The 24173-nt window shown below is 40.1% G+C and overlaps 1 protein-coding gene across 4 annotated transcripts in view; it reads left to right on the top strand.

Moving 5' to 3' along the window:
- The window catches only part of nlgn2a (neuroligin 2a), a 248474-nt gene that overhangs the window by 163903 nt on the left and 60398 nt on the right, over positions 1-24173 (top strand). For all 4 annotated transcript variants that reach the window (XM_008435581.2, XM_008435578.2, XM_008435580.2 and 1 more), the window contains one exon: positions 1575-1724. In XM_008435581.2, coding sequence (XP_008433803.1) covers positions 1575-1724 — 150 coding nt within the window. The remainder of the gene's footprint in view (positions 1-1574; positions 1725-24173) is intronic.

Raw genomic sequence — 24173 nt, 5'->3', positions numbered from 1 at the left:
AATCACTCTCCCGGCAAAGCAAGCAGTGAGTGAGCAAGGTGACAGTTGGATGTTACGATACTTTCTAGGAAAGAAAATATCAATACATATCGCAAAATCGATATTATTACACAGCCCTAGTATTAAAAAGGTTTTGCTCATCTGTAAATAAGCCTATGTGAGAATATTCCAACAAAAACTTATTTGAATGAGGGATGATTTATTTCAAACAAGCTCATGTTAGCATCTGTTTCAGTTCAACCAAGAGTTGAATTGTAGAGAGTATCTTTGAACACAGCGTCTCATTACAGGCCCACATTCCTCCCATATTCTGTGTCGTTACCTTTAAACATACAGCTCCAGTTGTGCATCAGCTGCCTTCTCTGCACTCTGTAGTCTTTAAGTGCTGTTGGACATCCATGCTTTGCCACCTTGGTCACTCGTAGCTTTAGGCTGTCTTAGATATATTTGCACCTGAGGCCTAGAGATTTAACGCACTATCAGACGCTACACGTCTTCTGGCAACCCTGACCACAGGCCGTAGTTGTTTAGTTTTTCTTTATCTGCCCTGTCACCATCTTTAATGTTAGTTGAGTCCTGTGGAGTCTGAGAGACAGACGTGAACATGGTTTTATATGTCTTATATGGGTAGTAGCTTTACTTGAGTAACTTTAAAAAAAAAAAAAACTTTTAGGAGTATTTTTACTATGTTGTACTGTTTACTGTTACTTCAGTAATTTTATTAGACAGTATTTCTGCTCTTACTTGAGTAAAATGTCTGGATTTTCTTCCCACTGAATGAAAAACAAGCATGTTTTAACCAAAATTTACCAAAAACAGACTCACAGCTGCAGCTTTCGAAAGTTTCATAAGTGTTTTTTATTGAAAGATTTATTGATTTTTTGAGTTATTGTCATTTTTGTCCTTAAAATACAGAAATCTTCACTTACCTTTATATTTTGGTTTATCTGGTTTTGTCATTTTTAAATATGAAATGATTGATAATTTGATCAATACTCTTGAGTTTACTTTTTACCAAATACTTTGTTACACTTATGTAGTAAAGTATTTGATGCTTGTATGATACATTTAGCCTGTTAAGGACAGACGGTCTGCCCATAACATTTTAAACAATTGAATTAATTAATCGTTAAGCTAAACTAATTAATCGATAACCACACTTCTCTGTAGAAAACTCCCAAACCTTTTGTTTTTCTAGAGCTTTTCTAACCTGCTGATCATTTTCATTAGCAACAGCTGGCTGCTTCTTTTCATTTTAAACTCTTCCCCATCCTCAGGGTGTACTTAGTTCTCCCCGTGGGTTTGTTGACAACATTTCTCTTTCATTACTGTCAGTCAGGACTTTTCAGCCAATGTTTTTCTGCAGGCGTCGTGACATTAAAAGGTGCTCCAAGTACATTAAAGATCCATTTTGTAGCACCGACATTCAGTAGGAGGAAAGATTCATTTGTTCTCTCACCTGAACGATTTGCTGTTAATTTATTACAGCCCAACATGTTTGATCAAAACAGGAAGTACAAACATATTTATTGGCTTCTTCGGGCACTCACCCTTTGTGTGTTTTGTGTGTGCAGATATCCGCGATCGCAGGAAGAAGCCCGTCATGCTGTTCATCCACGGCGGCTCCTACATGGAGGGCACCGGGAACATGTTTGACGCCAGCGTCCTCGCCGCCTACGGCAACGTGATCGTGGTGACCATGAACTACCGACTGGGCGTGCTCGGTGAGCGATCCGTCAAACCCCCTGCGGGCGTTCCCGTCTGTAACAATCCACACACACACACACCAACGCGCTCGTTTGCTTACTTGCTCCCCGTTCGCTCATCAGTTATGTATGAGAACACAGCAGACGGTTTCTCGCAGCAGACCAAACATCTTTCATCTGCATTGATTACGCTGATGATGGATGACTTTAATAAAAATGCATCAGTTTAATGACAGCCAGTGCAGACATTGATCATAACTGCTCGTTCTATCAGCAGCTGAATATTTCTTTCTAAAGGCTCTGATTGTGTAATTAAAGAAGTTTGTTGAAGGTTCACTTCAGCAAACTTGTGGTTTCTGGACACTCTTTGTTTTCGAAGGAATGGGATTCCTCCCACATTTCTAATTAGCTTTTAAAATACTTCCAGAAGTCTTTCATGACCTTTGATTAGGACCTTTTAAAGGGGCAGTGTTATGTAAAATTGACGTGTTTTAATGTTATATCAAAAACAAAGCTGTAGTGTTGCCGTGATTCTTTAATGCAGCTTTGAGAAATAATTTAATCTCCATGACAGCTGTGCAAAAAGCAGCACTCCTCAGTGACTCGGCTCCTTCAGACTAGCCAGTAGCAATTAGCAAACTCCTGCTGAGCTCATCATAGGAGCTACTGCTCAGTGAAATGCTGGTAAAATCTTTGTTAAAGGGTTAATAGAGTAGCCATGTTGTGACGACTTCCTGAAGACGGAGTTTCAGAAAGAGCAGGAGTTTTTAAAGAGACAGAGACTCAAATTCAAGGCGTTAAATTAGGAAGCAAAACCTCAGTTTTTATAACAACTGAGGTTAACATAGTCACTTCATTATGCTATAACAGGGAAAACACATAATACTGCGCCTATAAAGTACTATAATAAGTCTGGGAATAAGGAAGGACAAAAATGTTGCTTGGTTTTGAATTTTAGATTCACAAGTCAGTCACTCTAAATGCGAGCGTTAGCTTCTGTCGGTGACAATGTTGCTGCTGCTTCAGTTCTAACTCACTAAATATTTAACCTTTAGTGGTCGTCTCATGTTATGACCTTTCAGCTTTAATGCGATGAGGTTCACCAGCTGACATTTGTTTAATACGACTGTGCGCTTTAAGGGCAAATATTCCTGACCTTAAATGCACTCTGGCCTCCGCTGCCATCGTTCCATGAAGTGGCTTTAATTTGGATATCTATGAAGCAGCTGCATTATCTACTCGACGGTCACAGAAGTTGCTTCATGAGCTGGGATGTAAAGCGGGTCAACGGGATGTGAATCAGACACAGAAACACATCTTCTAAATAATTTTAACAACACCAATCCCTAAATAGCTGTAAAAGTCTCTCTAAAAAGAGCAGGGATGTTGAAAAGAAAGCAGGGGATACCCCCGGAGAGTCGCTCAGGACTCGGTTTTGTTGTTCTTGACGTAGAGAGAGGAGAACTGATGGATTGGGGACGTGTGTTGAGGGAGGCTTTACGGGCCAAACGCTGCAAACAACAAGCGTCCTGCTCCGCTCGATCTCAGATCCGCCGTATGCAAACCGGAGAAGATCCGTCTAGCGGCTCCTCCGCGAGCTCGTCATCTTTTTGCTGGAGGCGCTCGCCTTCCCCGCCCATTTGTTGCTCACCGCAGTCTGTCTCGCTCCATTGAGATCAAGTAATTTAGCTCTGAGAGGAGGAACATGCCTCTTAGGAGGCAGGTGCGAAGCAAAAGAAACTAAGTGCATTAGATATTTCATTAGCTGTAAAGAGAGTGGGCTCCTGGAAGCTGCTTCCAGAAAGAAACAGAGAGCGGAGAAGAAAGAAGCTGCCAGGCTCTGATTTGTTTGGTGCTGCTCTTACATTGTTTTTGCAGCACTTACCCTGCTTTTATAATGCTGACACATTTTTATTTGCATTTAATTATCCAAAGTGTTTGGTTTGCAGTCCTTCATTATTGAATTTAAAGTTTTATTTTGAAGGAAAATGCCATGTGTAATGTGATTATTAGCGAATGAGTGCAGATGTTGAGATGGTGACGCCGCCAGAGAACCCACCCGTTTCTCAACCCTGTTCACTGTAAAACATTGGAGTCATGTTTAGTTTTGTCTTATATATTCTACTCTTGAAGTCAAATAAATTTAGATTTTGAAACTAAATGTGTGTTTGGGAAAAACAAACTTAGAATAGTAAAGTTGTGATAACGTTTTGTTAATTTTGTCCACGAGTTGAATAAACTGGAGTTTTAAGGTTAGCACTTAAAAAAAGTGGCATGTTTTTGTATCCTGAGATGAAAGTGTGTTACGTTGTGTTTTATTTAATCAAATGTTTATTTTAATGTCCTTTTCACACTAAATGCTTCTGAGCTGAATTCGTTGTGATGTTTAATAAAATTCATTGTTAGATCAGAAATTTTCTTCATACAATTGGAAACAAGAATTTAAATTATTCTAAATGAAAGTCATTAGTTATTTTTAACTTGATATTGTGAGTAAAGTAATACAGAAATGTGTCTCTTCAAAGAAGGTGAAATAAGTTAAAACTCACAATTCAAGATTAATGAACTTAAAAAACTATTTTAGACGACTTGTTTCTTGTTGTTAAATCAACTTCATGAACTTTAATGTCTGAGTTAAAACCTAAAACTATTTTCTTGTCGACTTAAATTGCATTTTCACGGCAGCAGGTGGACTTTCACTTTCAAGTTAAACCACTTTGAAATGTTTTACAGTGTTTGTGATGGAGGAAGCGTCTTCAGACAGAACCTGCCAACTTATTATTACCCCTTATAAGTAATTCTGCCTATTTTTAAGTGATCTGAAGGTTTTTTGTTTGATTCTGTTGTTGATTTTCCTCAACAAACATGCAAAAGATTGTATTTTCTGCAAAGTCTTCCAAAGTTTTGGCTGTGATTGTAGGATGGGGCTGAATGGAAATAAACGTTTCCAAATGAAAACACAGTGACAAAGTGTTTCAGTTTAATTAGAGCTGAGATTCTTCCTTTTAAAGACAATTTTGTTGGTTTTCAATGCTTTTTGGATAACATCCACATTTTGCTTGTTTATGTAAACGGATGCAGATCGTTGTGAACGTTTATCACATTTCACTGTTTAAAACCGCGGATGTTTCAGTTTTATCACTGTTGCCTCGCAGTAGAAAACCTGAAATTCAGAATCGGGCCAAAATGATTTGCTTGATGGCCGGGCTCAGGCTTCTGCGGCGCGTTTAATAAGCCAACAATCCAACGCAGAGCAAGCCAAGCTGTATAAAGTTGTGTTAATCTACTTATTACAGTGTAAATATGGGAGTTGGCAGCTTTCATTGAAGAGAAAAGAAGGAAAGTAAGATGCCGACGTTTATTAGAGTGTAACAAGCGCAGCGCCCGATAAATGCTCCTGCTCCACTCCTATCAATCACATATTCTAGATGATTTGTACTTGTCTTCATGTTTACAAGATGTTGAGCAAAAGTTTACTCAAATTATGGTCTAAAAACCAAAAAGTTAAGTTGTAATTAAAGTAATATGTCGGGTTTTCAGTAACAGTAACAGTTGTTGGCTGATCTGCTCAACGTAGAGAGAAACTTTCTGAGCAGAAGGAGACCTGGAGTTGTTGCTACGTCAAAACGTGCAGCAGTTTTAGTAAGAGATTGCTGTCTTTTTGAGGAACTTACTTCCAACACGCCTTTAATGCCTTCCTCTCCTTTTAAATTACTTCCCAAACCACAGGAATGAAACATTATTGCATGAAGTCAGAAGACGGCATCGTTCGTTTCAGGGATCTGTCGATGCTTTAATCCATTTGAGGCTGATGCTAATTGCCACTAAATGTGTTGATAAGACAGATTTCCTCCACAGAACTCAGTCATGCAGATTTTAGAGCTTCTCTTTATGAGGTTTGATGTTTGCAGTAATCCTAAAGAAAAAGAGAAATTGATTGCAAAACGTCTTAAAAACATAAAACCCTAAAAACATCCAGTTCCTTTCCGAGATCATTCAGACTTCATGCAGAGATTCAAACTCTCAACCTTTTAGCTGCAAGGCAGGAGTCCTACCTTCCAGCTGCATCTCATCATGATGAGCAAATTTATGCAGTATGATCTGCTTGTGCAGCATGAATTACTTCCCTTGCAGATTCCTAACGTTTTCAGCAGAGACTCGGTGACAGTCCTTCAACACGTTCTTTAAGTCAAGGAGAAAGCAAATTGAGAAGCCGACTTTGTTATTTGCATGCAAAGACACAGCCAGCTCTATCTTCCAAATACGAGAGCCATCCAGAGCAATTTGGCTCTGATTGGGAGAAATGTGAGTAATCTTTCACCCACATGCATCCTGTATGTGATGGATTCCATTTTCCTTTGACAGAGACAGAGGAGTCAGTGTGTGAGGGGTTGGAAATGTGCATTTTGTGTGTGTTGTGGTTTTCTTTGAGCACGTGTGGCTGCGCGAACTCATGCATATCAATGTCCACTCTGCAGATTTGCCATGTGACGGTTTCTGCTGTTTGCCGTTCTTGCCTCAGCAATCCGACATGCCGATTTGGAATGGCAAGGCAGGAACTGTTGATACAGGCGTGAGAAAACTCACACCGAATAAATAGTGGCTATTTAGTGTTTAGAGACAGACAGACAGACTGTCTAACCAAGTTGTGTTAGAGAGTCGTGGCCATCGAGTATCAGTCTTAAACCGAATGCAATCGCTGTGTTTGTGAAGTTAATTAATTTAGAGATTTAAACTCGCTGCAGATTTTCTATCGATGAGAATGATTAATTGGACAAAATCTCAGGGTACTGCCAATGATACTCTGAATATCAAGATGTATTTTATAGCAGCCAAAACTTTGGTTTCAAACCCAAAACGCTATGTTAGAAACTCGTGACTCAAACTTCTACAAGTAAGGACAACAGATGCATTGATTTTGATACCGTAAGTATCAATATATTACATAATGTTTGTGATTTGTTGCAACACTTTTTGGTTTCAATCTTATGTTTTTAAAAAATTGTTTCTTAAGAACCACTGTTTTAAATCTGGAGCAGTTTGTGTTTGTAAATGCGTCAATAAAAATGATGTTTTTATTACAATTTCTAGACTTTAGGTCAAAGGTCAATGGCCTGCATCCAAGTCCAAATAAATTCAGACGGTCGATGTTTGTGTATTTGGTGAACTTGGACAAACTGAATGCTGTTGTGAAGAGAATTTTTTATTTATTTTTTTATTAAACTCATATTAAGAAAAATGAACTTTTTTCCACATAACCATTAAGTAATAATTGTCCAATGATGTCAACACTAAGAGAATTATGAAAACTATTATTATTTTTATATAACTTTAAATGAAAGGAAAACCTGGAATGAAAGAAAAGACGATGCTCTTAAAAAAACCCACTTAACCTTTCTGACAGAAACACCAAGGACAGATTTACAACAAATCTGACAGAGCATCTGTTTCTGGGAAGCCGCCTTCGCTTTGCATTGCGTCTCAAAGCAACAGACAAACCAGACCTTCACCAGATCCTCTCCCAGCTTTATGCTGGGCGAAGTGGGATCAGCCAGAGAACCAACAGGAACTAAAACAAAGGGAGAAAAATTCACTGACTAGAGCAACAAGTGTCATTTCCTTAAAAAAAGTTTATCTAAATTTGATTTATATGCTCGAAAAAACGTTTTATTTAAACACTGATCATTACATTAATGCACAGCAGGGTTTTACTTCAACTTTTCTGCTCTTAATTAAAAAGACAACAAGAAGGAGGATGGGATTTTCACTATTTCAACATTTTGACAACATTAAGTTCTTCACCCACAAGTAAAACGTATGCATAACAAATACAGCTGAAAACTATTTCACTAGCTTCATTTCCACAGTTTGACATTTTGAAAATACATTTGCTTAAAGGAAACACAAACATTTTGAAAAGAAAATCCTAGTGTTTCTTTGAGCATATTGAAATTGTTTTATTTTGAAAAACTGCATTGGGAACACTGTCAGTCACATGACCAACAACTGAATGTTGTTGGTGCAAACAGTGAAGAAGAAAATGACAGGAAGACGACGCGGCATGTTTTCTAATGAGTTATCTCATGAACAAACTCATTCAAACTTATTTTTTATTTAATAGAAACATCACAATTGCAAAATTGTGTTTTTTCTACATTAGCATAATATTGAAAACAGTTTTGTGTACATTTTTAATGCAAACACAGCTATTGTGTGTTTATTTCTCCATTTATCATCTTAGTCGTGTTCCTTACTTGAATTGGTTAGAGGTTTAGATTAAATTTAAATGTTTCTAGATCACAAGTCAGCAGCCTTTTCAATTCTAACATCCACTTTTTCCTTCGCAGCTACATGAAAAATAGTCTAGAGCAGCAAAACACAAGATTTCATAAGAAAGCCAAACTACAAGTAATTTAATTTGTCATATTTTAGAAGAAAGTTGGTGATCCTGGGTTTAATTCCCGACACTTTTCTTCTCCTCTACTATGTCTGGTAACGCTCAATAAAGCCACTGGAGCCAAAAAATCTCTAAAAATGAGGCAGAATTAGTGATTAGTGAAATAAAGAAAGTTAGGTAGCTCTCTTTAATATGTAAAGCACTTGGTTTGGAACTAAAAAGAAACATTAACTTTCTTGTCAGTTCCTTGTACCAGTGATGTTGTGTAATTACGCTGCATCGCTTAGCGTTAAATTTATTGCATCTTTTCTGGGAGTGCCAGTAAGTGTGAAGGAAGCTGTAATGCAAAAAGCAGCATTAATAAAAGTAATAAAATACTGGGAAACCACAGCCAAACCTTACCCACTCAGACTTCACCCTTCAGAATAAAAGCTTCTCCTTCCACAGATTTCTGCTCAACTCTTCCTCCACTTTCACCTCCAAATATCCTCTTTTTTTCACTCTTACCAACGGGGGTTCAGGCTTGTCCTACTTACTTGAAAATCCGCCTTGATCTTCGTCCAAAAATCATCAGACTTCCCCCTTTACCCTTCCCGTCTTACCTTTAGTACTTTTACAAAGTAACTAAACTATTTGGAATCCAAAGTTTGCACACTATAGTCTAAAAGCAAGTTATAAAGGATTTTTCAATGCTTCTGTCTGGATGGAATAGCTGCATGACCTTTTTAAATACAGAAGATCTGAGCTTAATATTTGAACTTGAAAATTTCACCTAAATATTCAGAGTTATTCCTGTCACGGTGTTCAATAAGATAATAAAAATATACCTTTGGCTTTGTCATTTGATCCACTTTTGGCTTCTCCCTCCATCATCCAATAACAACACTGTGACTTTATAAACACTTATATGCATTTTACCAGCTGATACAGACACATTTTATGCAGCTATCAATAATAAAAACATGCAGAAACAGTTACCCTGCTGATTTGTTCTGGTTGTGATCGTTGCAGCTGCTCCAACATGTCCTCCAGTTCCCCTTTCTTCCCTTTCATTGTATTTTTTTGAAGGCGCTGCAGCTTCATCACAGCTCTGCCTCCAAGCGCAGCCTGGAGGCAGAGACGAGCCTCCAAACCCGACTGGATCTTTAATCTGAGACAGAGCTCACAATCACTGTTAGGGGTCATTTTGATGATAATAATAGTAACACGAGTACCAATGAGCACACAAATGATAATAAATGCTACTTATATTCATCGTTTCTAGACATCCAAGGACGTCAATTAAGGGCACATTGATAATACAGGCACTCATAGTCAACACAACATGAAAATGTAAATAAATACAAAAATGAAATATCAAAAGCAATATTAAAAATGTTTGGTTTGAAGACGGGAACGAAGGACAGGGTTGTAAATTTGATGCATTCACAAAGATTCATGTAACAGAATCTACCTGCATCGTCTTTTCTTGCAGAAAATGCTCCATTTCATGTACGTTTCATGGACATTAAAGTATCTTATATCATCTCAGAGGTTCCCAAAGACGAGGCGCCACTCGGCAGGCGGAACAGTAACAATATACAGAAGAGAGACTTGAAAGTTAGAAGAGCCTTGAAATCAATATTGTATTGCACAGGGAAGTTGTTGGAGGATGGGAGTCGCAGCAACAAGCAGCTGCGTTTTGCACCAGCTGAAGTCTGTCTGGTCGACGGAGGAGATAACGGTTTAACCAGAACATGTTCTTCTGCCTTTACAGCTGCTTGTTTTACTGAGAATAAGAACGGGAAGGACGGCGCTTTCCTGGTTCTCAAAACCTGAGGCTCTAACGAAAAGGACGCATGAACTCATAACCTTATTTGTTTACAATAAATCGAGAGCATTTTAACAAGTTTATCCAAAACAGACTCAACAATTAGTCATACTAGTTTCTTTCCCCTGGAAAAATTACATACAATCTAAGAAAAAAAAAAACTAAATCTTTTTTCTTTTTGAAGATTTGCTCCTTACCTGCTTTATCTAGATGCATCTCTTGCCTCAAATATTAAACATCAGGTTTATTTTCCTGTTCATATTTGTCACAGTGTGCACTAAACCCCTTTAATAACCTTTTATTTTATTATAATACTATTTTTTATGGGAAGGGATTGAAGTTTATAAACAGTATTGTTTGACTTGTTGATTGTTTGTTCTGCATATGTCTTATTCTGTATAAAATCATAAATAAAATAATCTAAAAAAGGGAATTAAAGTCATATTTCCTAAAAGTGTGACAGAGACATATAGAAAACACTAACTAAAGAGAAGGGGGCCTAGTAACAAGCCTTGGGGAACGCCACTAACAGCTGGTGATCCCAGCTTTTTTTTACAGACTTATATAATTTATTTTAGCAGCTATTTTGCTCTCAAAGTGTGAGAAATCACATTTTCCTTCCCGTTTCTTTGACAAACTATCAATTTTGACCCCACTTTTTATTACTCATCTTCTGCTCTAGCAGAAGAAAAAACACTGAAAATGAACGTAATGTTTGAGTCGTACTGAGCTGGATGTTCATTAAACGTGAAAGTTGTGTGTGTGTGTGTGTGTGTGTGTGTGTGTGTGTGTGTGTGTGTGTGTGCGTGCGTGCGTGCGTGCGTGCGTGTGTGTGTGTGTGTGTGTGTATTTGATGAAGCATGCATTTGAAAACTTGAGGCCAACCAACGGACCCAAAGCGCATGGCGGTTTAATTGAGTTTGCGTGAATCTAAACCCCGGTCTCGATTTCCATCTGGCTTACTGAGGGAGGTGGTATTTCGCCCGCCCGTCTGTTTCTGCTGGCATCCTCACAAACAGCTGCATCTGCAGCCCTGCTGGCATCACGCAAATGTTACCCATTGCAGCGACGCTCAGACGGCGGGACCCGCTTTCGATCTGTCCATATGCGAATTCAGAAAAATACAGAGAAAAGGCGAGTTTGGAGGGAGGAAGCGGAGAGCAGCAGGCGGTCTCTGTGGGGAATTTGGTGGATTTAAATATGTAATGAAAAGCTTTACCAGGCCACTGAGCACTTGACCTTGGCTTGGCTGCCGTAGCGACAGGGAGGCTTACAGTTCAGACGTCACCTCCGCTCCTGCGAGGTTTTGTGCGTGTCGCCTCTTCTGATGCGGGAGATGAAAGTGAGAGCTTGCATTCATTCAGACATTAGCGATGAGCGCTGAAGCTTCAGCATACAGTGCTTGTGATCGTAAGCAAGATACACACAGCATGGAACGAGAGATGAGAGCGAGGGCAGAGAGCAAAAGGAGAGGGAGGGAAGGAGGATGGAGGGGGGGGCTCAGTTTGCCTGTGATGCTAAAAATAAAACCTGCAGAGCCGCTTTCTGAACGTGCAGACACACACACACACACACACACCCACGCGCACGCACACACACACACACACAGCAGCCGTGCATGCTCTGTAACGTTTGCACTGCATGCTGCAGAGATCTTCTGCAGCAATGCAACCGGCTTTTGAACACCGACTGCACACACACACACAGACACACACATGTGACTTCAGGAATCCTCACCATCACTATGACACACACACACGCACACGCACATTGTTCTTTTCCTATCGGTATTCAAGGAGTGTGGATGTGAGAAATGCCTGCTCAAGGCTTCGGTGGGGGGTCTCTAATGTGCGCGCGAGGGGAAATCAGGATGAAACGTGACCTGACGGGACCAGAGAAGATATTAAGACACACACCGACACACACACACACGCCTCCACCGAAGACACACACACACTGTTCTCAGTCTCCATAGCAACCCTCGACAGAATTGATGAGCACAGTCCTATTGACTCATTGTGAGGAGGGTGGAAGGAGGACTGCGGTGTCTTAAGAGTGCGAGCGAGTGTGTGTGCGGGGTGCTGCGGAGTGTGACTTTGAGAACGAGGACAGGCTGCTCTACTCCACCCCGAGAGGTGATTAGCACGTCAGCCGGCCTTCGTCACACACGTGCGATCCCACGAGCAGGTGAAGTTCACACGCCGACTCGCTCAGTGACGGTTTTTTTCTTTCATACGTTTGACTGTCTGGATCAAAATCCAGCTGTGTAAATCATCCGTTCTCACGTCTCGTTTGAACCAGCCTGGTTTCTTCTTTGTTGCTTCCTCCTATAGTTTTACTCCTCTGGCTCAGGAAACCCTCACATCAGTGCTTCATGCTGAATGTAAAGAGAACATGGATGAAAAGGTTTCAGCCCTTCAGCCTTCAAGTGTTGCGTCCCTGTGGATGGACAAAACTCTTCACACGGAAATATTCAAAGCTGATCATCTTCAAACTTTTCTTGAATCATCTTATTTATTCTGTTTTTATTTTCTTCTGATCTTGGTTAAATGCTTGTAAAGTCCTTATAGTGGAGCTTTTTAACTTTGACAGTGATACCCTAAATGTAGCCTTTAATGTTATTTTTAACTCAGTTAAAACATCCACAGGATCGTTTCTCCTCTTGATCTTGTGACTTTATGGCGTAGAGTTTGAGTATGTAGCAGTAAGTTACTCACGACTCCATTTGGTCTTATTGATTTTAGTCACTTTTAGGTTTAATCTGTCAGATTAAACTGAAGATCTGCCCTGTCACTGCCGGACATCGTTCTCTTATCTGACGGGACCGTTTTGCAAAGAATTACATTCATTCTGGTTCTGAGTGAATTAAATAGACCTACATTTAAGTCGAACCAGCTTGTAAAGTATCTTGTGTTGCTATAAATACACACAGACTAATATTAATATGTACACCACTGGAAAAAATTAAGAGACCATTGCAAAAATGATCAGTTTCTCTGATTTTACTCTTTGTAGGTTTATGTTTGAGTAAAATGAACTTTGTTCTTTTATTCTATGAACTACTGAGAACATGTCTCTGAAGTTTCAAGCAAAAATGTAATATTTATTAGCAGAAGATGAGAAATTGTCAGAATAACAAAAAAAAGAAAGATCCAGTGCTTTCACATCTCAAATAATGCAAAGAAAACAAGTTAATATTCATTTAGAAACAACAATGCTAATGTTTTAACTCGGGGAGAGATCAGAAATCAATATTTGATAAAGAAATCAAGAGGTTTTCAGCGCAGTTGGTTCTTTGTTTTTTCCAGAGCCGTATTTTTCTCGAGGCCCCATCGTTGCATCCCGAGATCAGGACCAACTCGCTGACTCTCCTCCAGCAGGGCAGATATAAGAGAGCATAATTCAAAATAAGCTTTAAATTTTGATGATTTAGACATGAGTTAGAGCGTATTTTACTGGTAGAATTAAAACGGTATTTAAACTTTTATACAGATGTGTTAAAGTCAGTCAGACGGAAACTGGAAGGCTGCAGAGTTTTCCCGGTTTTCACCACAGTGTGGCTGAACTCCTGCGTTTTGGTGGGATGGATAAAGTGAATCGAATTAAACTGAATTCAAAGATGTTTAAGTTTCATAGTTAAAGTAAAATGAAAAGACAAAGCCAGACGGAAGATGTAGCAGATAAATTTAGAACATAAAAGTTTTAATAGATGGAAATTAAAACAGACTGAAAACATGGTTTATGTTAGTTTTTATTTTAAAGTAAGCAGTCAGATCTTGTGGTAAACTATAAAACACACACGCACACACACGCACACGCACGCACACACACACACACACACACAGAAAACAAAACGTAGCTTCTGTTGAGCTGTGATTAAGTTTGTCTGCTCTGGGCTGCTGCACAAATATAAATACTTAATAGGAGCAGGATTCAGTGGAAGAGGACTATTTATGAATTTAAATGTCTCATTCTGAAGCAACAAAACCCAAACTGCTCTCCAGTAGAGAGAAAATCTGTTTGTGAACATTATACACGCCCGCACCATTAAATCCCATAAAATTCTCCCTCTTCTGCCCTCGTTTATTCACGTCTCTTGTTCCCTCAGACTGTTTTGTGCTTCGCAGCCTCCTCTGTCCCGCTCCTTTCCACTTGATTTGCTGTGGGTGCTCTTATAAAAAAAACTGACTAATGGGGCAGATTATGCTGATGTATGTTTCACATGTCAAACAATCAGCTTTGTAAGTGAGAAACCATGGGCTGGTAATGGCTGCGGATGGATCATCATTACAGCGAGATGACAGGCGTTTGAATCACGGCTCGGCTCTACGGGGCGAACTGGGAGCCTCGCTTCTCCCATGGGGGACAGCGGTGTTGTTTTGGGAGCCAGCATAGCATCCCCAGTGTGTCTGAACGTGCGTACTGGCACCCATAAAGACAGGCTGTCAGCGAGCGCAAACACTGCAGGAAAAAACAGGAAAGCAGTTGGAATTAGTATGCGAGGTCTGCCGCGACGCTCGCTGCTGTTTGTGTTCGCCTTTGAGCTCTGCTTGGATCAGCCAACATAAAGACGTAATAATTAACATATGGCATAATTCTACATTTATGCTTCTGTGCTCTTTTAGCGCCGTGTTGGTTTCTCTGATGCTTTATTCAAACGGAAACATTTGGTTGGACGGCAGCAGCAGATAAATCCCTTTTGATTTGAGTTTTGTGCTACTTGAGTGATTTTCTTGCATTTCCTCCCGGCGGATCTCAGTATTCCTGAAAGAAATGCTCCGAATGAACAACAGGAAGGGAAGCTTGAGTTAATTTTTTCTGTAAATTGTTTAATTTGTTCGGCTTCTCCTAAAGCGACAAATATATTGGTGAACAAAACAGCAGCAAGGCACTTTGTACAATTTGTGTTTTCTTTTTCCCTTTCAAGCCTAATGTACTCGATTGTTTTCATGCCCTTTGTTATAATTACGCAGCATTAATATTTAAAGTTGAATATTGTTGCTACTAGATGTTGATCCTTACACAAAATTACACAATTTCGTATTTTAGTTTATAGTTGTAGGTTATTTGTTCCCATTTTTAAAGTAAGAATGTCAAAGTTAAATATGAACTTACAGATATTCAGACGGATGTATGGATGATCTGAAAATAACAACCTTCGTATTCTAGAGTCATCCAATCATCCCCACAGCATCATCTCACCTCCACCGTGTTTTATGATTTGATAAAGTCTTGTTTCTCCGCTTCTTGTTGTAAAAAATATGAAGGTTATCTTCATATTGGATCATTTGTTTGAAGACTTTCATCTCACGTAGGCATGGCGCTGCAGTTGAAGGATGGATGGAGAATTAAGTGTGCAAATAGCTGTTTGTACAAATCCTGCAACATTTTCTTGTTGTAAAAGCAGCTACCCGTCCCTGCAGCGTGTTCAGGCCTCCACTGTGTTTTATAGCCAGTAAAAGTCTTGTTCCTTGCTTTTTGTTGTCTGGTCCTAATATATTGGAGTCAAAAATATAAAGGCTATCTTCACATTTGATAATTTATTTGTAAACTTCTAGTGTGTCGCCCTGCAGTCTGACGCTGATCTTTAAAGGAGACTGGATGGAGCAGCTTAGTTTTAATTTTTCATACATTTATTCTGAAGACAGTGGGAGTAAAGTCTAGAGACACAATAGATTTTTTTTCTGAATCAGATAATCAACAGGGTGTTCATGTATCCTTTAAAGATCTGAAATTCATTTATCCAAGTTTAAGGCCTTAAAATGCCTTAAATTCATATTTAAATGTAAGTAGGCCTTAAATAGACTAATCATAGGTCTTAAATCTAATTGTGGCAGGACTATTCAATCTTTAGCTGGTATTTATTTATTTTTCTTGTAGAACTTTTTAGTCAGACAAAAGTTAATGCAGACATCTTCACTTGCTTTTGGGACTTGAGACGGTCTGTAGCTAACTGCTAATATACCACATTGCTAGCTAGCTTTTCTTTGCATCTGTCATGGATAACTGCAAATGTATCACTTGATGGATGGGGGATGTTCATTTTTGTCACTGGATTGCTTCTGTCCATATCAGCCACCCCCTATATTTGTAGTTTTTTCTGTCTTAAATGTCATTTAAACAGGAATTAAAAAGGTCTTAAAATCTTAAATTTCACTTGCTGAAACCTGCAGATATCCTGATTGAAAATAACCACTTTTAATGCAACATTTAGAGCAACTTTGTGTTAAAAGTATCATTATTTACCAAATGACACTTCATGAGTCATAAACATTCATAAATACTTCTTTTTGTTCATGACAGATGATGTCATGTTTACCACAGTGCCGTGTCAGTCCTATGCACACCCCTTCAAATAAAGTGTTACCAAATAATCTAATCAAATTTCAGCTTTCAGACTGTAATGAGCTTTTTCTGTCACAAGCTTTTTTTATACTATTTCCCCCATATTTAATGGGCCACAGACAGATGTGAAGTGGGAACAATGGAGCTGATTTTCACAAGTGTGTAATAATAAGGAAAAGTGGGGATGTTTGCCTCATAGTGGTGATATTCCAGTATTTGCTAAACAGGAAAGTGCTCTTCAATACACTTTGCTTTACAAGCCTCACCTGTGAAAACACGACAGAATGTAGAGAACAAAAAAACTACGAGGCAAAAAAATTCCCAAGAGCAAAACGGGATTATTTTACCTCCACTTTCCATGGATTTTAACCTGGGACACAGCTGGATCTCTGCTAACCCTGACTGTTTCGGTCTTTTACCTCGACATTACTGCCGCATTAACCTATCAAATCTACCTGCCTCTACACCTGAGGCCAGCACAGAGAGATAGAGAGAGAGTGAGTCATGTGAGATTCCTGCCGGCGATCTGAATAGTAATGCAAATCATTTGCATTTGACGAATGATGGGGTCAAGGACAGGGCTGCTTTATGTCGAGGGCATTGTTGGTCCATGCAGCCCTGATTGACGGGACAGGGGTGGATAAGGTGAGAGGACAACTGGCTGTCGCACACATAATAAAATGAGACAGCATAGGACCGCAGGAGGGGGAGCTGGACGGATCAAACAACAAACAGGGAGCCCTGGGAGAGAAGTGAGAAAAGGTAGTCTCTCATCTGTGGACGTTACTCTTCTCCACGCACACATAAGTGCCAAACATGGGCCGATTATAGTAACTGGCTGGCCCTGCAGCAGATGCTGCAAGCGGAGTGGGAGCCAGGCTACACCTGCTCTCCTCCGCCTGCTGCTCCTTTGCCTCCAAAACACAAGCAGCTTCTGCTTCTTCCCTCCTCACACAGCCAGATCACTTCACGGCCAGAAAGTCCGCTTTCTCTGCACACAGACAAGTACAAAGGTCACGTCATGAAGCGTGAGGAACTGTTATCAAGACCACTTTAAAGCATTTCAAGGAAGTCCTTTTTTGTACTACAAGGAAGATGTAGGGCACGTAAAATCAGAGAGCGAGGTCAGCAGACGCTCAGACTCATAGGTTTGAGATTTTGCCACTGTCTGTAAAGTCACTTGTTACGAACCTCCACACTTCATGTAGTCTTCAGATGAAGATCAAGAACAGAGGATAAAGAGTATCTGAGGTTTATAAAACATGCTGGACTTTGGATTAGTTCAGACAAATGGTTTGGTAAATATTTCCTGACATTTCAGTAGACGAGTGTGAGGTTGGAAGTTGCCAGAAGAACGACATTGCCTCAAGGCATTGAGTCAAAAGTTTTATGAAGAGGAAATTACAGACTGGGTCTATTTTTAAGGACTTGTGGTCTGGCCTGTTGTTTCAGTGACCTGAACGTTAAATCCGTCAGGATACCAAGACGTGTCAGACTCTGTGGGAACAGTCTGCTGTGACCCAAGACTTCATGCACCAAGCAAAACCTACAAACCTGGATGACTACATGTGGACCTTGAGTGGATGGGGGACACCTTTTGGATGAATTTGTTGTTAAAGCCCCAACATAATCTGGTGACTCTGCGATGATCTGAGGCAGACTCAAGGTGGTAAGGATGATAAGGCTGAGACTCAGCTCAAAGAGGTGCAAGGATGAGCAGTGATGGGTGAGGAAGAAACAGGACCAGGCACCAAACAGGGTCTTCAGTCTTGGTAGTTTCCATTCAGATTGAGGGAAATGAAGGAATAATCATGAGAAATGTAGGCAGCAGGACATTGCGATCAGAGTCTGAGCATTACTCCTGAGAATGCAGCAGCCTATAGTGTCTAACCTCAGATATTCACTTCTGGTAGGATGGTCAAACATTCCCTCTTGCACCAAACCATGTGGAAATCCTTTCAAGACGAGTTGAAGCTGCTGTTTCCTCAAATGGTATTGAGCTATTATATAAGAGCCATCGTACGGAGATTGGGACGTAATTAAAGTCCATGCGTGTGCAAAAGGCTAGTGACCCTATGCTGCCTGTGTCTATAAGCAGACTAAATTATGAATAAACAGCAGTAGTTGCACCAAAAGCAATAAATGATGTTACAAGGAAGCCTGAGTGTTTGAAGCTAAATACAGTGACACAAAATTTGCCTTTTGTACATGAATCACCAGCTATTTTACGCTCTACCTTTCGTACATGAAGTGGATTTCCTATGAGCCTGAATCCCTTCTCTCTGCTGAACTGTTGTGAACATCTCCTTTCCACTTCCAGCTCCTCAAAGCACCTGCAGTTTTAATTGACAGCCTCACACGTCGGAGGAATTGCGCTCATTTCCCTGCTAAACACTTCGGATGTCTATGTATAGGTGTGTGTAGGGGGTCTAAGTGTTATCCACCTGCGCTCCTCCAGCTCTCCTCCCCAGACGTAGGATGAAGAGGTATGGGCATCTCATTAAGAGCTGCTGGAGCTAATTAACAAATTAATCAGCCTATGCAGAGGCACCAACCCCCAGCACCAATCAGACGGACTCAAACAAGCTGCGCTCACTAGCCCAAAGGGAAGGCAGCGCTTCTTTTCTGCAGGCCTGACACGCACACGTCTGAACTAAAACAAAGGCAGCTGATGATAATGAGCATTTATTTGTTCCTCAAACGCCGCCGCCGCCGTGGTGGATGGATGCATGCGGGTGCACAGACACAGACACGCCGAACGTAGTTAATATTTTCCTTTGCTCCGCCGCTGCAGTCTGCTCAGCTGTGCAGTGCAGCAGATGGTGCATCTAAAGTGGTGCCACAACAAGCCTGAGCTGAGCTCCTGTGTCAGAATGAGCCTTTTTTTTTTTCCCTGCATGGTGCGTTTCTGCCGTCACACTTGTTGAATGCAACGCCCTCAAAGCACAGGATACGATTCACAGGCCTTACAGCTACAGCATAGATACCAGTCTCTTTTAAGATCTCACATTACAAGCTTAAATTTACTGACCTAATTAAAAAATAATAATTCAATGCTTTCAAACGGGAGGACAACATGAAGGAACGAAGGAGAGAGAATGTCTGCTGTTCCTGTGCATACAGTTGCACATTTGCCTGCGTACGCCTCAAAGGCATTTTACACCCTATGATGTGCCCTCTTCTTGTTATACTTTAATGTTTGAACTTTACATACAAGCATTTCTCTATAAAAGCAGACTCGTGAATTAGAAATGACCGTGGAGGATACTTTATCCTCTGACACAAAATCAAGGAGCTGCAGATCCAATCAGCCAGGTAAAGCCTTGCAGCAAACAGCTAGCTGTTTTGCAAACAACACTTGTTTAATTATTGATTGAACCAGTGTTTACACCATTAACACATACACCATGTCTTACATTTTGATAAAATCATTAATTTAGCAATTCAGACCATTGAAAGAATGGGTTGTGGTTCTCTGTGATTCTCACCGGCCTTTTTGGACCCGTCTCGTCTTTCTCGGCTCGTCTTGTCTGTTGCAACATTCGCATGACATTTATCTGGGCTGTGTGTCAGTGGGGAGTTAGTAAAAACACATGGCATTAAACATGTGATGCTCATGCTAGATAATTTTCTACATGTCTTAAACTCTTTTCCAGTTTGGCTGAGCTGGAGATGCTATCATATATGCAACATCACCAGATGTGAAGAAAATGTATTTAAAAAATACTTAATACTCCTTATAGTAACCCACAGCTACCAGTAGGTGGTGCTAATTCAACAGGTAGGTTTTTAGCTTCCGTGGGGCGTTTAAGAGCAGTGGGACTTTTTAGGCACCTGCTAACACCAGTGGAAGTGAACCAACATCCTTTCTGCCTTTGGAGGGGACTGACAAACAAAAAGTTTAGGATTTTTTGACTTCAGCTTCTGCCTAAAACATGTTGACGTGCTCATGGGCAAGGCACTTGACCCCAATTTATCTGTCAATCTTTGTGTAGATGTATGAATGTGTGCGAATGGTTAAATATAGCTGTAGTGAAAGCACTTTAAATGGCCAGTATGATCGGAAAATCGCAGTGTAGCTTCAATCCATTTACCCTCTACAGGTGTGCATGCATGAGAAACTAGTCATGATTATGTGTTGCAAACTTTAAAATTCATTTGCAATGATTTTTATCATCTTTGTGGATTTCACTCTGTACAAAACAAAATTCTGGCATGCTGTAAGAGAATGGGAAACCGCCATGTTCTTTATTATTTGAAGTGTTTATTCAATGTTTTACATTTATATCAGGGTTGAAACCATTCATCCATTATGTATAGTCTACGGTTGTTGCCCATCTCTGGCAGTTTACAGACTGATTAACCTTCTGTCATGTTTGTTGGCTGTGGGAACGAGGAGAAAATCCAAACTTCAAGCAGAAACACTCCATGTAGGCCAGGATTCAAACCCAAGACCTTCTTGCTGCAAAGCAGCAGTGCTACCAGCTGCATCAGGCTGCAGGCCCATAACAAGGTTCAGCATTTTGTACACGAAGTTTCCAGGTGTGCTAGATTATATAGTATTATTAATAAACTACTGGGCTTTCTGTTATACCACAAGTGACACATTTTCATGGCCTAAAGTGATGTGACTCATATTTCCATTGAATAGGAGCAATAATACCACGGTATTAAAGGTTAAACTTGATTATTGTAAGTTTCTACCAACCTTTTATTTGAAAAACTCACCAGTTAGAAGTTAATTTTATAGTTAAAGTTTAAGGTTACGTTTTTTGTTTTTTGAAATTGCTTCGACATGATCGGTTTCTTGCTGTGAACAATTGAGCCTACATCTCTTTTATTCCTTTATGTGAAACGGAAAAACCAATTTTTAACTGGTAAATTCACTTTTCATCATTTACCAAGTTGAAATGTCTCGCTTGATGGGCTTCGGAGCGTTTCTAAAGAGAGTTATTACTCAGTGAGCAGCCATGAGAAGTGAGCCAACAGACCAGGCAGAACCTGTCTCCTACTCTAATGGAGCTAATCTGGATCCAAACATGCTTCAATGAGTGAATACGCTCGTCTATGCCTTGGTTTACACACAGGGAGTCTGTTATGTATTCTAGCCTGCAGCTATGAGGCTATTCACATACATTGCAGTCTTAAGCATTAGCACTACGGCACCCTGGGGTCCAACCCACAAGGAAATTGCATGATGGACGACCCAACGGCTGCCTCGTTTTTCTTCCTAGTGGAAGTTTGAAGGCCGATCTGTTCTGTGAACGTCATGTATTTAAACCGAGCTTAAGTACAATATGTTATGTTATATAATGTTAGCTCTTAAAACCTTTGCGTGTCTCTTGTAACCCTCCGTATGAGGAATGTCTCCAGTTCTGAGGCAAACAGTTTGTTTATGATCGCTGTTGAATAATCAAACTGATGCAATATTCATGGCAGAGATGCTTTGCATGCAAATGAAACATATGCAGTACAAGCCGCGTCCCTGAAGTCCAAATGGAGCAAAACTCCAGAGTTTCAGAAAACCTCCGGAGTTTTAGAAAAACTCCAGAGATTCAGAAAACCTCCGGAGTTTCAGAAAAACTCCAGAGTTTCAGAAAACCTCCAGAGTTTCAGAAAACCTCCAGAGTTTCAGAAAACCTCCAGAGATTCAGAAAACCTCCAGAGTTTTAGAAAACCTCCAGAGTTTCAGAAGGAAAGTTAACCCCAGAGTTCACGTCGATCTTTTATTTTTAGCTAAAAACGCTCAAACTTCCTGCAGGGCTCCAAGCCAGTGGTCTTGAAATGAACTTTAAACCAGGTTCAGTCTTTGATTTTGTTGCCCACTGGAAGCTGTTTTCTTGTTTACTGGCACCACAAACAAAAAAAATATAAAAAAATTGCTATTCTTTTTTACTTGCCTTCAGGATACATGCTGCTCCTCTTAATTGTGCTCACAAATCGTCCTTTTTATCTTATTTCTCTTCATTTGTTTCCTCCTACTCTTTATCTTCTGACCCTGTTTTTGGATTCCGAATGTTTTCCTCTCTTCAATTTGCTGTATTTTAATTAGAACGAAACAAGTTCATTTGGCTCTGGAGAAACAAAGGAAAAAAGATTACTGTAGCTGTGAAAAAGCCAATAAAAACTCTGACAAAAGGAGCAAAAGGAATAAAATATTCCTTCCTCAGACGGTGAGCTCGGATCCAGATGACATTATTGTACAGATAAAAGTCTGGAGGGCGCTCGCTGCGCTTCTGCAGGAAGTAGAATGTGATCAAAAGGAGGGGAGTCGCCGAACAAATGTAAACACGAAACGTCTGGGTGACTTTGCAGAAACGAGCTGGCTCTAAGTGGGCTTTGAGCAGATGAGGGTGGTGGAAAATGTAAATTGGAATTGGCAACTGATCTGACAACTTGGCAGAGCTTTCGCCCTCTCCTCCATTCTCAATATGAGTGTGTTAAATTGAGTGCAGCCCGATATGGGAATAAGATGAGGGGATTTGTTGTTTTCTTCCTGTTTTTTTTATTTTTTAAATTTCTTTTCTGCCTCCTTTTTGGCTGGCTTTCAGATTTTCATCGTTGAATAAGAGCCGCAAGATTTTGTTATTGACAGCCAAATGGAGACAAAGCGTTTTATCGTCCGCGTTAGCCTCCAAACCGCCTCATCTTTTTTTTTTTTTTTTACATCATGCGAATTCATGATACCTACAAAGCGAACATGACGCGAACCATTTATGTGTCATGTTTCGTACATTTTCGCTTCTTTGCACGAGGCGTGGAGGAGACAGTGTTCAGAAATGCATTAGCGGTGCCATGGTTAATGCATGACACGAATACAGCTGACTCCGAGGAGCCGCTGCTCCTCCGGTATTATTCATATAGTGTGCGAACCCAGTGTGTGTGCATAAATTCACAGGCGTTCCAAGAGAAAATCTCGACTCCAAAAAAGACGGATTTTGCAGCAGGGGGGCTGCGAGTCGTCCCTTCGTACCTCAGAGGAAACTCTGAGAGCGTCGCCTCCGCAGCTAAGACAATGATCGTGTGTCCTCGCCGTCGTTTACAGGGACTCGCGAGTCAAAAATACCAAACTTAAACAACTTTTCCTTGTGGGTGATTTTCTGGTTGAGATGATGTGCACTGGAGGATGATATTACAGTCTATTCTCCTTTTCCTCTTCAGAGATCTCTGCAGCTTATGCCTGAAGTTCCAGGCTTTAGTCAGACTCACCCTTTAAAGCCTGGCGCCTGCCAGCTTGACCTTTGTTTTTGTTCTGATGGAAAATGTCTCACCTCTGTTGGCACACCTGTGTGAAGTTTAGAAAGTCCTTAAATAATACATGTTTGCGGGAGCATAATCAGGAACTGAATTTTTTGCTCCATCTTATTCTTAGAGCCATTTGCAGAAATGCGTGGACCAAAAGGTGATGTTGTCACTGAATGTTTATAAAGTGGACTTTCAGAAAGATTCATCTGTCTGTGAATCTTTTAGCTAATTCATTCATGAAATTAACTTTTTCTATTTTGCTGAAGATGATTTGAAAACTCTGTGCTGCTGCCAGTCTGTGGCAGGTTTCTCTCGTAGAAAAGATTTTTAATCTCAACGATGAAATAAATAATAATAGAAAAGTCCCAACTTTACTTTCAGCACATTTATTCATTGGCGTCAAAAATCCAGTGATAGCAAATATTTGTTTTGTGCTCTTGTTGTTAAGACTTTGCACATCAGCCTCTTTGGATGATACCCTTAGATCTGAGTCTTTTCTTCTTCTGTCATCTCTTCAGCCCAGCTGTAAGGTTTTCTATAGGATTTAGGTCTGAAAACTGACCAAAGAGGATTGTTGAATCATTTCTATGTTAATTCAGGTCATGATCTTGTTGAAAAACCAAAGTGAGAACCAATTTTTAGTTTTCTAGGCGAGTTCTCTTTGGAGAGG

This window comes from Poecilia reticulata, linkage group LG18, assembly GCF_000633615.1.
Source record: "Poecilia reticulata strain Guanapo linkage group LG18, Guppy_female_1.0+MT, whole genome shotgun sequence".
NCBI lineage: Eukaryota > Metazoa > Chordata > Actinopteri > Cyprinodontiformes > Poeciliidae > Poecilia > Poecilia reticulata.
Note: the sequence above shows the minus strand (reverse complement) of the source record. Positions and strands in the feature narration are given on the sequence as shown.